Source organism: Sus scrofa, chromosome 15 (assembly GCF_000003025.6).
Source record: "Sus scrofa isolate TJ Tabasco breed Duroc chromosome 15, Sscrofa11.1, whole genome shotgun sequence".
Classification (NCBI taxonomy): Eukaryota; Metazoa; Chordata; class Mammalia; order Artiodactyla; family Suidae; genus Sus; species Sus scrofa.
Genome location: NC_010457.5, coordinates 139,777,790 through 139,790,506, shown reverse-complemented (window position 1 = coordinate 139,790,506; position 12,717 = coordinate 139,777,790). Strand labels below are relative to the sequence as shown.

Here is a 12,717-nt window from a genome sequence, read left to right as displayed (position 1 = left end):
GCCGACGCAGAGGGGCTGGCCCGGGACCTCACGCCATCCCCAGACCTGCCCTGGCCCTGCGCCCCTCTCCAGCACAACCGCCCCTTCCTCCTTCAGCCCACCCTCAAAATGCTGTCCCAGCTGCAAAGCCTTCTCCCTCTTGGGGAGCAGAAGAGCCGAGCAGCCAGGAACGAGGACCCCAGGGCCCAGCAGTGGTGCCCTGGAGCTCCAGGCTGGTTCCCACCAGTAAAGGGCGAATAAGACCATGGGGCTCACAGTGCTGAGAATCAAACTGGAAATGCAGAGTCTGACATACTCCTTGCTTATTCCTGCTACTGAAACGCCTTCTGTGCAATCTGTGATTTGCGCCCGCATATGAGAGTCCTGCCGTCCTGTGACAGCCCCCACGAACAGCCAACTTGTCTGTTCCGTTCACTCCACAGTGGGTGCCCTAGGGAGGCACGGCACACTGGGAGAGCCTGGGCTCAGAGGGTGGCTTTCACAGGCCCAGAGTCTGGATTCCAACAGCCTGTGGGACGGGAGGATGTCAGTGGGAGGCTGATGGGTGGACACACTGATGGATGACCGGCTGGCTGCCCAGATGCATGGATGGATAATCAGACACACGGATGGATGGTGGATGTGGATGAAGAGTTGAATGTGTGGACAGAGGGAAGGACCTGTGAGCGAACGGGTAGATGAATGGTTGAGTGAGTGGTTGAACAGATGGACAGTCAGATGAGTGGCTGATAGGTGTGAGGGTCAATGGTTAGGTGTCTGGATAGTTGGATGGATGTTTACGCAAATAGATGGGTAGATGTATGGCCAGGTGTGTGAATGGACAATTTGGTATGCTATTAGAAGGCCACGTATGTGGGTAGACAACTGGGTGTATGAATAGAAGGATGGATATTCAAGTGAATGTGGATGGATGATGGACAGGTGAGTGGAGGGACAGTTGAGTGCGTGGATATGTAGATGGGCAGGTAGATTAATGAGCAGATGGATGAATCGGTGAATCGGTGGATGGGTGAATGGATGAATGGATGGATGGATGGATGGATGAGTGGATGGATGGATGAGTGGATGGATAGATGGTTGGATGGGTGGGTGGGTGGATGGATGGATGGTTGGATGGGTGGGTGGGTGGATGGATGGATGGATGGATGAATGGATGAATGGATGGATGGATGGATGGACAGATGGATGAGTGAATAGATTGGATGGATGGATGGATGGGTGGGTGGGTGGGTGGATGGATGGTTGGATAGATGGACGGATAGATAGTTGGATGGGTGGGTGGATGGATGGATGAATGGATGGATGGATGGATGGATGGATGGACAGATGGATGAGTGAATAGATTGGATGGATGGGTGGGTGGGTGGGTGGATGGATGGTTGGATGGGTGGGTGGGTGGGTGGATGGATGGACAGATGGATGAGTGAATAGATTGGATGGATGGGTGGGTGGGTGGGTGGATGGACAGACAGGTGGTTGGATGGGCAGGGGATGGACCTAGACCAAGGCTGCAGTAACAGTGGTCTGGAAATGTCCCCACACAGCCCCTCATGGGTCAGGGAAGGCCCTGTGGGGTGGACACGAAGATCCCCACTGCCTCACGGGCCCATCACCTGCTGTGTCCCATGTTCCATTTGGAGGAGACTCTCATCCTGCTCATGCTTCAGGCTCTGAATTTCCTCCTCCAGAGCCTTCCTCTCAGCTGCATATTTTGCCACCAGCTCCTTCTCCTGTTCCAGCCGGCGTGCTGCCGCCTCCTTCTCCTCTGTCAGAAAGAGACTTAGGGTCTCCTGGGCCGAGGAAGAGAGACAGGCTGTGAAGACTCCCAGGTCAGGACTTGTGAAACCAGCAGTGCCTGAGTGAGGCTCCATTCATGGGATGTCAGGGCAGGACCGAAGCCTGGGGACCCTCCAGTCCAGCCAGCCTCACGCCCCTGCCTTACACACAGTGACGCTGAGGCAGGAGCTGTGAAGGGCCATCATCTAACAGCTCATGGACCTTCCTGAGCCTCCACAGGGCACCAAGAACCCCTGTGAGCCAAGTGCAAGGACACGTCACTCAAGGCCACTGGGACCTGTGGCCATGGGATGTCTCGGATGGGGGACAAAGCTCCCTCCAGCTATGGGTCCTCAGACGGCGGCCAGGTCAGCCCACGGCGGCCAGGTCAGCCCACAGCTGGGTGCTTTTCCCGTGAGCAAGAGGACGCACACTGCCCACTGGCTCCCGCCCATGCCCGGGCTGCCACACCAACTGGGAAGTGTCCTCCGGCCCAGCCTCATGTGGCTCAGGTGCCTCTACCTCCTGGCTGGTCTCCTGGCCCCTTTGCAAGTGTCTGCCACCCTTGGGGACACAGCAGACTCCTGGGAGGTGATGGGGCCACTGGGTGGTCCCAGCGAAGCTGACCTTCTCCCTCTGGAGCTGTGCCAGGTCCTCACGATGGGCCAGTGCTTGGCTCTCCAGGGCCAGCTGTGTGTCGTGCTCCTGCTGTGCCACCTCCCGCCGAAGCCGCCCCACGTCCCACTGCAGCTTCGTCTCCTGCACTTCCCAGGCACTTTTCAGCTGCTCCATTTCCACTGTGAAAGGACGGGTGCCTCAGAGATCGGCTGCAGGGCGTCCACTGGACCCCCTGTGGTCCCGAGGCTCCCTGGGGAGTGACAGCTCAGCTCTGAGGACAGCAGCCCACGCCCCACTGCAAATGTGGGTCCTGCTCCCCTCCCCTCGGTGGCGCCCGCCCTGTGGACCGTGAACACAGCCCAGTTCTGAGCCTTGGCCAGCACTGGAAGCAGGCTGGGCAGGTGCCCAGCTGTCACAGCCACATGTGCTCTGGCCGCGTTTGGGCCCCTTTGGGGGCTGGGGAGTGGGAACAGCTCATTGGGGGATGATCGGCATGGAAGGGGCCCTTCTGGGGAGGACTTGGGGAGGAGCAGAGGGAGCTGGTCTAGAGAGCACCTTGCAGGGCCTGCCGAGCCAGCCGGGCACTCTGGGCCTCTCTCTCCAGCTGCTCCTGCTGTGCCTGCAGCTGCGACACCAGCTGTTGGGCCTCAAAGAGGCTGCTCTCCAGGGAATCCCTCTCGGCCCTGCGGGGAGTCATAAACACGAGGGTCGCCCACGCTGGCAGAGAAGCCGGCCAGTGAGGGATGGGGCAGAGCCCGTTTGCTGGACCAGTGCCCGCCAAGGCCGGGCTAGCCAATCAGAAGGCAACAGAGGACCTCTCATTCATTTTAAATCTCTACAAAGTAACTGGACCCTACATAAAAAATATTTCAGGTGGATTAAAAAGCTAAATGCAAAAGCAAAACAGGCAACTAAACAACTCAACTATAAAAATAGCAGAAAAAATACAGACGGTATTTTATAATCTTAAGCAAGACACAAAAGACGGAAGACACAAATGAAGAGGCCGACATATCTGAACACACTTAAAGAGAGGGATTCAGAGTTTTGGGCAGAAAAGATCCTACAGGGAGTTCTGTGGTGGCCTAGTGGTTAAGGATTCAGCATTGTCACTGCTGCGGCTTGGGTTCAATTCCTGGCCCAGGAACTTCCGCATGCTGTGGGTGTGGTCAAAAAAAGAAAAGTGAAAGATTCCACAAACCAAGTCAAAAGACAGGGGACAGACTTGCAGAAAAAATTTGCACTAAATATGCAAAGGGTTAATATCCGTCATATACAAAGAGCTCCTACCAATCAATGACAAAGCAACTGATTCTGCAGAAAAATGAGAACAACGACTGCTACAAAGAAAATTCAAGTGGCCGATAAACATGAAACTTACTGGTACTCAAGGGGGTTCAAATCACAGCTCTGATAGGATCACATATCACATTAGCAAAAGTTTAAAATAATGCTCATCTCTAGTGTTGGCAAGGGGGATAAGGGCCACTTTCTTTTGTGGAGGGAGAGACTGGGAAATTTCAAAATGGAAAGTGGGCATATCTTTCAGCCAGCAGTTCCACATCCAGACGTCAGTTCTTTAGAAATACACACGAGCCACTGACGCGGTACGAGATGCTTCCTGCAGCTTCACCCAGCCTTAACCAGTTTCGGCTTCAATGCGGATGAATGGTAGAATGTTCTAGAAAGTATGGTGCATCTAACGGGGATGAAGATTTCCAGCCTCCTGCCCCGGGAAGCGGTGCTCTGAGAAGCAGCCTCTAGAGCAGAAGTCAAATGTAGCACAACCCACGCTTGAAAACGCCGCCTGTGTTCGTGCACAGAAATGCAGATATTCAGAAAATGCCCGGGTTGAACAGGGCAACTTACGGCCGCCCGCCTCGGGCAGGGTGGTGACATGGCCTGCAGTTCTGAGAACTAAGCATCAGTCACCAGGCGTCGGGCGTGTTTGAATAGTTGCTGGGCTCTGCCCTGTGCTGCGGGCTGTGCAGTGCGAAAAACAACCAAGCAAACAAGGCAAAGCCACACTCACCACAAGCACCCAGTGAAGATGCGAGCAGCCGACGCACAACCCCAAACACGTCCGTGGGCCGGGGTAGGGTCGGAGGGGGTCCCTGCCCGCCTGCCCCGGCCCCGCAGACTCCCTTGGGCCTTGTCGGGGGAAGGGCACATGTCACACCTTCCACGGCCGCCGTGTCTGCGGAGCCCGGAAACCCTTCCAGACCCGCCCTTGGCACCCCACGTGGTCCCCACGCCCCACGGACCCTCCCTCTGCCTGAACGGCTCTCTCCAGCTCTGTCTGCCTCAGACCCGCCTCTCCCAGAGGTCCCACTGGTCCCCTCTGGGAGGAGTGGCCCGTGCCGGTCTGACCCCGAATCTTCCCAGAGCCGGAGACCCCAAGAGCACCTCCTGGAGCCTCCTGGTTGGAGCGCACGGTGAGCGTGGGGGCCCCATTGGCTGGCTGGAGCTGGGGAGCAGAGAGGGCATCCCCGCCATGGCAGCCTTGTTGGGGCCTGGGGTCCTTGGTCATCACGAGCAGCAAGTCACATCCCGAGCGGCTCAGACCGGCCACCAGGACCTGCTCTTTCGCAGGCGTGGGACTCTGCCCGGGGGCTGCAGGTCCCCCGAGGGCAGTGGTCAGGGCTGAGGCTGGAGGAGGGTCTGGCCGGGGCCTGTGCTCTGGCAGCAGAGGAAAAGGCCTCCAACCCCTGGCCTTCTGAGCCCTGGCAGGGCCTGGAGGGGCTCAGGCAGGTCTTGGCACCCTCTGCTGCCCACCCACAGCAGCCTTGGCGGGCTTCCAGCTTGATTCTGCCCGCGTGTTCCTGGCCTCTAAGTTCCCTCACGGTCCCAGATTCCAGAATTCTGGGAGGAGATCCTTCTCCAAAAACACTTAGCTGTTGCTGAGCAGGGCCCAGGGGACAGAAAGCCACCAGCTTTTGCACGTTCTCAGAGTTCTGGGCCAGCTCGGCCCCAGGCAATAGCCCGTGGGCACCCCACTCTCACCCACCAAGTGTCATCAGTTCCACGGGCCCACCCATGACCCCTCAGCCTCGTGTTACCCGGGGCTGCCACTACCCTGGCTCCAGGGTCAGGCATGGGCCCCTAGCCTGCCAGTCAGAGCCCGGCGACTCCCTGGTCCATTCACAGACAGCAAGTGGCTCAAGATGGCCATGGGTAGCAGGTCCCTGGCTGCTCGTGGGGAGAGGGCGCCCTGCGTCTGCTGGAGCCGGGAGCTGGAAGTAGCCCCTGGCCATCTCGCCAGCGCTCACCCCTTGCCTGCCCAAGAGTGAAGTCCCAGAGTCCAGCAGTGCTGACAGGGGACAGGCAGCCTCTTGCGGGCACTGTGGGAGTGCCCGGATCCAGCCTTGCCTGAAGCAACACATACCCCGAACTTCTCAGATCCGTGAGCAAGACGTTCCATGTCTTTCCACTGGTCTGAGACGGGTTTCTGCCACTTGCCACCTGGCCTGTGCAGCCACATCTCTCAGGAAGGCCGTCCAGGGCGTCCCTGCCTGGATTTCTCTCTTCTCGGTGCCCCCGAGCCTGTAGCACTGTGTTTACCCCTGCCCTGCAGTTGCTGAGTGACGGCCCGTCCCCGCCACGCTGCAGGCTTGGAAGGCAAGGCCACACGAGCACGCCCTGCCCACGGGTCCCCGGGTACCTGAGGTCAGCCGCCTCCTCAGCCTTGAGCTGGCCCTGCCTCTGCAGGTCCTCCTGCTTGGCCAGCAGCTGGGCCCGCTCGTCAGACAAAGCCTCCTTCTCCTGCAGGGCCCTCTGGAGAGTGTCCATCTGGGCCTCCTGGTCCTGCAGGCTCTGGGCCAGCTGCTCCTCCAGGGCCTGCTTCTTGCATGTGACCTGGGGAGGGGGAGGGGGAGAGGAGAGTCCAGCAGAGGAAGAGGGAGGATGACGGGGGCCTCTGGGGGCAAAGAAGGACTTCGGGCAAAGTGGTTTCACGCAGGATGGCGTGGAGGAAAGAGGAAGAGGGTTACGAGACGGACACGGACAGGGCCCCTGGCGGGTTTCCCGGAGAGGGGCCCCGCTCCTGCAACCACGATGGAGAAACTATGGAAACGAGCCCCTAGGCGGGACCCCGCTGCCAATCTGAACGCGACCTTTTGTTGGGCCACAAGTTTCCGGGGTCAGGAGATGTTGCACTGAAATGCCAAAAGGTGCCAGAGGGGCCGGTTATTGCGGACACCCCCACCAAGAACGGCACAGAAATCCAGGCCAGACCCACCACGGCCACCTGCACAAGGCCCGGGGGAGCCGCCAAGGCAGCTCGGAGCAGAGGCAAGCAGAGTGGTGCCACTGCTCGCGCGCACCTGCTCTGTCCTCAGAGCGCGTGCAGATGTCACGGTTTGCGCTGAGGAACAGAGAGGCCGAGGGGAGCTCCTGGCCGTACTGCAGCCTTAGGGGAACGAAACTCAACTTCGCAGCCGTCAAGGCGGGGGGCCCTGATGAACACCCCAGTTTCTAGCTGAGTCAGAAATGGACCATCCCTCAGAAGCTGAGGCTCAGGTTTGAACCCCCTCCGCCCTGGATTATGGGGACCGTGCGTCCTCACCGCCTGCCAGAGTCAAAAACAAGCGCTCCCTGGGTGAGGAGCAGCTTCTTCACGGTCCGGTTCTTTCTGTAATGTTTGCGTATGATACTTGGCGTCTCATCCACATGACCAAGCCGGACAGAAGATTCACGATGGGAAGAATCATCCAGCAGCACACCACGCACAAGCACAGAAAACAGATGCACGCGCCGCCCTGGGCCCTGGCTCGCCGGATGTCGGGGTTCTCCAACACTTTAAAGCAGCTGCGGTTAACACGTTCGCGAAGACGGATGCAAAACGCAGAACTTCACAACAGACGCGGACAGCGAATGTGAACGACGTGATTTAAAAACATAATAGCCAACATGAATAGCTGAGTCCAGCGGCAGGTTAGACAGGATGAAGGCTGATGGTCTAGAAGACAGACGAAGGGGATGCATCCGACGGAATCCGGAGGAGGAAGAAGGTGGAAGCACGGGCGGGGATGTAAGAGACATTCAAGACAAGGTTGGAAGGTCCCCATGTGTGTAAGTAGAGTTTCAGAGGAGGGTCTCTTCAAAAACAGGAGCTGGGACGCGGGCTACTGATAAGAAAATAACGGCCTGGCCTTCCTCTTTCACCTCACACACCTGCGGCCCCGTCCTTAACGCGCTTCAGAGTGACCTGGAGGGAGAATGAAAACCCAGGTCCCTGGGCCCCACCCGCAGAGTTTCTGCCCAGGAGGTTTGGGGAGGGAGCTGAGACCCTGCATTTTAACCGGTTCTCAGGTGACGCTGAGGCTGCTGGTCTGAGGAACACACTCTGAGCACCACTGTACAGGAACGTCAGCTTGAAATGGATCATCAGCCCAAGAGCTGAAGAAAAGAAAGGACACGGTCTCCTCTCTGGGCAACAGCGGACTCTGCCGGGGCAGCAGAGTTCTCAGCACCGAGAAAATACTAACCGCACGGCTCTTAAGAACTTGGTAAACGGAACTCTGCCAAAGGTAAACGTTTCTGTCCTTCAGAAATACTGTCAAGGAGTTCCCTTGCGGTACAGTGGCAATGAATCTGACTAGTATCTGTGAGGATGCAGGTTCAATCCCTGGCCTCGCTCAGTGGGTTAAGGATCCGGCGTTGCCGTGAGCTGTGGTGTAGGTTGCAGACGCGGCTCAGATCCTGCGTTGCTGTGGCTCTGGCATAGGCTGGCAGCTGCAGCTCTGACTGGACCCCTAGCCTGGGAACCTCCATATGCCGTGGGAGCGGCCCAAGAAATGGCAAAAAGACAAAAAAAAAAAAAAAAAAAAAAAAAAAAAAAGAAGTGCTCGCTTCAGTGGCATGTGTACAAATTGGAATGATCCAGAGAAGATCAGCATGCCCCTGAGCAAGGACGACATGCAATTCGTGAAGCCTTCCACAGATCTTGGAATCTCTGCGGGATGTTAATTTTGCTGGTCTGTTTTGTTTTGTGGTGAAAATGTTTTAGGTGCTATTTTACTAATAAGTAGCTCAACGATCAAGTTCGAAAAATTCTCCAGGTTCCTACCAAAGTGTCTATGGACAAGGAGAACTGGACCCAGGGGTCTTTGTGTCATCAGTTTTCTTATATTCCTGACATTTCGTACATAATACTTACATGATTTTAAGGGTCTTCTTTTAGTGACCCTGGAAGAACACTTCTCACAGAAAAAGTGTGAGTGTATTAATAGACCATGTCAGGTATTTTTTCTCACGTGTTATAAACTAGAAAGTTGAATTTTCCAGCTTGTAAAAAACAAACAAACAAACAAAACTTGAACATTTTGGTCATAGGTCCTTGGAGTCTGGCACTCGGCCGGAGTTTTACTTTCCCATGCCTGATTCAATCTGAACTTCTTTGTCTGCGATGCAGTCTCTGTGGCTTTAATCATTTTGGATTTTACTGACGGCTTCTCGGGAATAAGAGAAACGGGGAGGCAAAAACATACTTTAAGAAAAGGGATTAGACGAGTCACCCAAACTAGGACTCGTATCGAGGTCTGTGAACTCCTATACGTCCATAACCAAAATTAGAAAACCCGATAAAAATAGGCGACAGATACGTGACAAAATACGGTCTATGCGTATTCAGTAAGCATTTAATAAGTGCATGAAAATGTGCTGTGTCCTCTGTTATCAGGAAACGCTGATGAAAAGCGCCGTGGCGGATCGCTTCACGCACGCGGAACAGCTAACAAATAAAACCGGATCATGCCAGAAGCTGGCAAGGCAGAGGAGCAGCTGGGGGCCCCGGCCGAGGAGGATATAACCACGGCCTCGGGGAAGCGCCGGGCGGGCGGGCGGCTCTGAACCCTCTACACGCGCTCTCCCAGGGACTCGGCCCATTCGCTCCTGTGTACCTACCCAAGAGAAGTGAGAACACGCACGTGGCTTGAACACACGTGCTCAAGGCCCAAGCTGGAAACACCCAGAGTCCCGAAGCAGGAGAGAGGGTGTGCCAACCTGGCCCGGCCCTGCAGGGGGCATCGCAGGCGTCAGAAAGAACGAGCTCTTTCTCCATCTAGCAACGCGGTGGCTCGCGCCGACCTGCGGCTGAGCCAGAGCTGCTCCATCGAGGGCGTGTGCCCATGGCTCCGGGTACAAGCCTCAAGCCAGAAGCTGGTCCGCGGTGGCCCGGGGAAGGGCCAAGGCCACCTGGGAGGCGGGGACGCAGGGGAGTCTGCCGGGCGGGTGGAGGCGCCCTGCACGCTGACAGCGGTGGCGGCCGCACAGGTGTGGACCCTTGTCACAGGCCACTGAGCCGCGTGCTGGCTGACTGAACGTGACCGCAGGTCCACTAAAAGGAGAGGACAGGGTGACCCACGAAAGGACAGGGCAGAGTCTGAGGAACGGGACGAGGCTGGACTGAGTCCCCAAGTGACAGGACGCCACTCGGGCCCCGAGACTCCAGGGGGTTTCCTGTGTGCCAACCAGGCTGGGGTCCAGAAGAAGCAAAGGCCAGGTCTCGTCCCTGAAGCTGCTCCACCCCCACGTCGGTGGGTTTGGTGAGCGAGCCAGAGCTCTGCTGTGTGGACGTGGCCGGGGGAGGAGAGAAACAGCTCGGGGGCGGGGGGGGGCAGTCCCCACCCCGCATGCAGGCATCACTGGGCCCGAGGCCTTGGACCCTCAGCCCGGGGTGGTGGGGACGTCCTCCTTGTGTGTCCGTCCCCGACCCCAACTCCCGCCACCGGGAAGCCGGCTTGGAGTCCACCAAACCAGGCAGCCTTGCCATGAGAACGCGCCGGGGCTCCATCCTCAGCCCCCTGCCTTCGCCAGCTGCCGTGTGCCCGTCTGTTTGCCCCCAAGGCAGGGGCCCTGCCCGGGGGGACTGGGAGCCCTCACCTGGCCCACCTGCTCCTGCAGCTGCACCCGCTCTCGCTGCAGCCGGGTGGCCTGCCCCTCCAGCCGCTCTAGCCGCTCCTCCAGGTGCCCGCAGGCCTGCTGCAGGCCCCGCCGCTCAGCCCGCACCAGCTCCAGCTGCTGCTCCGCCTGTGCCAGCTGCTCCCGGGCGCCCGCCCGCTCCCGCTCCAGCGCCTTCTGCTGCTCCCGCAGCTCATCCTGCTCCTGCTCCAGCTGCCGCCAAGGGGGGCGGGGAGGCGTCATGTCCCCTCAGCCCCCACGTCCAGGAGGGGCCTGAGATCCAGACCCCGGGGCTGGGGCCAGCCTCCCAGGCCGTCTGGGGGAGGGAGGCTCAGGGCAAGGTCCTCCTGGGCCCTTGTCTCACCTGCAGGACCAGGTGGTTCAGGGAGCCTTTGTCCTGAGCCAGCCCCTCCATCAGGCCAGCCATCTTGGCCAGGGAGTCCCTCTGTTCCACCCCCTCCGCCTTGAGCCGGGTCACCAGCAGCTCCAGGTCAGCCTTGCTGGACTCAGCCTGGGTCGGGAGGGAGAGCAGAGGTTACCCTAGCAGCGGAGCCAGGGAGGGACTTTCAGAGTCATGGGCAGAGCGCTCCCCAGGCAGAGCTGCTGGTGCCCAGGGAGGGGTGAGTCCCGTGCTGTGGAGGTGTGCCAGCAGGGCTGGGGGGTGGAAGAAGGAGCCCCACAGTGGTGAGGTCTCTGGAGACCTAAGGTGAGGCCAGGAGAGGTGATAGGATGGCCGAGGGAGGGGCGCACTGAGGAGCAGGTGAGGCCAGCACTTGGTGGTGGGGGGGAGGGTGCCCACTGGCCAGGGTGAGTCTGAGACCCCCGGGGATGGCCCGAGGGCCCAGGCAGGAGAGGCCAGAGGCAAGGGGCGGGAGCGGGCCCCGAAGCCGCAGCTGGAGGGAGGGAGGAGCAGGAATGTACCCGGGCCAGGGCGATGCGCAGCCCCTCCCGCTCGCTCTCCAGGAGGTCCCTCTGCAGCTGCGCTGTGCTCAGCGCCTCCTGGGCTGACACCAACTCCTTCTTGAGCCCTGAGACCTTCTCCTCCAGCTGCTCCAGGCGCCCTTGACTGAGACCCGGAAACCAGAGGGCACGAGGTCACCTCAGGGCAAGGTGGGGGCCACCTCACAGGACCCAGCAGGCAGGGTGAGCACCTGCAGCTCCCTCCAAGGGAGGGTGTGGGCTGGCGGTGGGCATGTCAGCCGGCGGGGTGGGGGCTGCTGTCTCACTAGGCACCCCCGCCCCCAAGATGAGACTGCAGAAGAAGGGAGCCCCAGTGAGAGGGCACGTGACCGCCCTCTGCGCAGCCCACCTGGCCTCCAGCTCCCTGCGGCCCCGCTCGCCCGACTGCGCCAGCTCCTGCTTCTGCTCCGCCCACTGCAGGAGGCTTCTCTGCAGCTCTGCATTCCTGGCCTCCAGCCTCTGCCTCTCCTGGCCCGAAACGTCCACCTTCCCTCTCAGCTCCTCCACTGCCTCCTGCAGAGCTGCCTTCTCTCTGGGAGCAGGGGAGGTGGACAATGGGGCCCCGGATGTGCAGCAGGGGAGGGGAACCAGGGGTCTCACTGGGTATAATCAATGGAGCATTGGCCTCAGTGCCAGGAGGGTGGGCTGGGCAGGGTCTCGGGACGCGTGGGGAGGGGTGAGAAGATCCAGCCGCTTGAGCTCAGGCTGGCCTGTCCAGGTGGGGTGGCCACCAGTGGGCTCTGCCTGGCTCCTGGCAGCCCCGCAGGAGCCCTTAGAGCCCTGGAGGGCCTTGCCACGCCCCCGCCCCAGGTATGCCCCGCGCTTGGCCCTCTGCACCTGTAGGCTAAGTTAGACCCGTCCTGCAGAAGCCATTGCGGGGGGGACCCCAGAGAGAGTCCTGCAGAGCCACGTCTTGCACAGCTTACCTCCCCTGATGGCCGAGCTTCGAGGGCCAGCTCCTGGTGCACAGCTGTGCTCAGAGCTGACCCACCCAAGTCCTCCCTCAGGTCACCCATCACCTGGAATTGAACTCTCAGGGGTCCCCGCTCCATGGATATGCCCTGACACAGAGTCCCGAGGCCCCCCTTCCCAAACGCCTTTTGGATCCAGCCCCTCGGCCCCTGTACGGAGGGGCCACCTGCCCACCTATGCCCAGGACGCTGCAGCCAGACTGCCTTGAAAGTCATGGCCCAGCTAAGAGCCCCTGGGGCCCCCAGTGGTCCCTGCCCGCTTTGCGCTGCCCCCCCTCCCCCAGGAAGGCCCCCCCCACCTCATTCACATCCTCCAGGGCCCCATGGCTCCTGAGCCCCTGTGCCAGGCTGAACCCCTCAGCTCCAGCTCTGCCCGGCTCCTGTGCGCCTCTCAAGGGCAGGGTTGGGACTGATTTTTCCTCAGACCTTCCATCCCAGGACTGAGGGATGTCAGGCCACTCAGGGAAGGGGCAGCCCTGAGGGACCCGTAGTC

General features: G+C 59.5%; 1 protein-coding gene across 5 annotated transcripts in view; it reads right to left on the bottom strand.

Annotated features, from left to right (window-relative positions):
• CROCC2 (ciliary rootlet coiled-coil, rootletin family member 2) overlaps positions 1-12,717 on the bottom strand; it is a 68,620-nt gene that overhangs the window by 27,273 nt on the left and 28,630 nt on the right. For 4 of the 5 annotated variants that reach the window (XR_002339298.1, XM_021075704.1, XM_021075706.1 and 1 more), the window contains exons 10-17: positions 11,603-11,785; positions 11,215-11,359; positions 10,658-10,804; positions 10,276-10,506; positions 6,056-6,249; positions 2,950-3,077; positions 2,404-2,573; positions 1,614-1,790 (exon numbers count right to left, since the gene is read on the bottom strand). Coding sequence is in view for 4 of the 5 variants with exons in the window: in XM_021075704.1 (XP_020931363.1) it covers positions 1,614-1,790; positions 2,404-2,573; positions 2,950-3,077; positions 6,056-6,249; positions 10,276-10,506; positions 10,658-10,804; positions 11,215-11,359; positions 11,603-11,785 (1,375 nt within the window). In the remaining variant the exon portion in view is untranslated. The remainder of the gene's footprint in view (positions 1-1,613; positions 1,791-2,403; positions 2,574-2,949; positions 3,078-6,055; positions 6,250-10,275; positions 10,507-10,657; positions 10,805-11,214; positions 11,360-11,602; positions 11,786-12,717) is intronic. The other variant, XM_021075705.1, reaches the window with a different exon arrangement.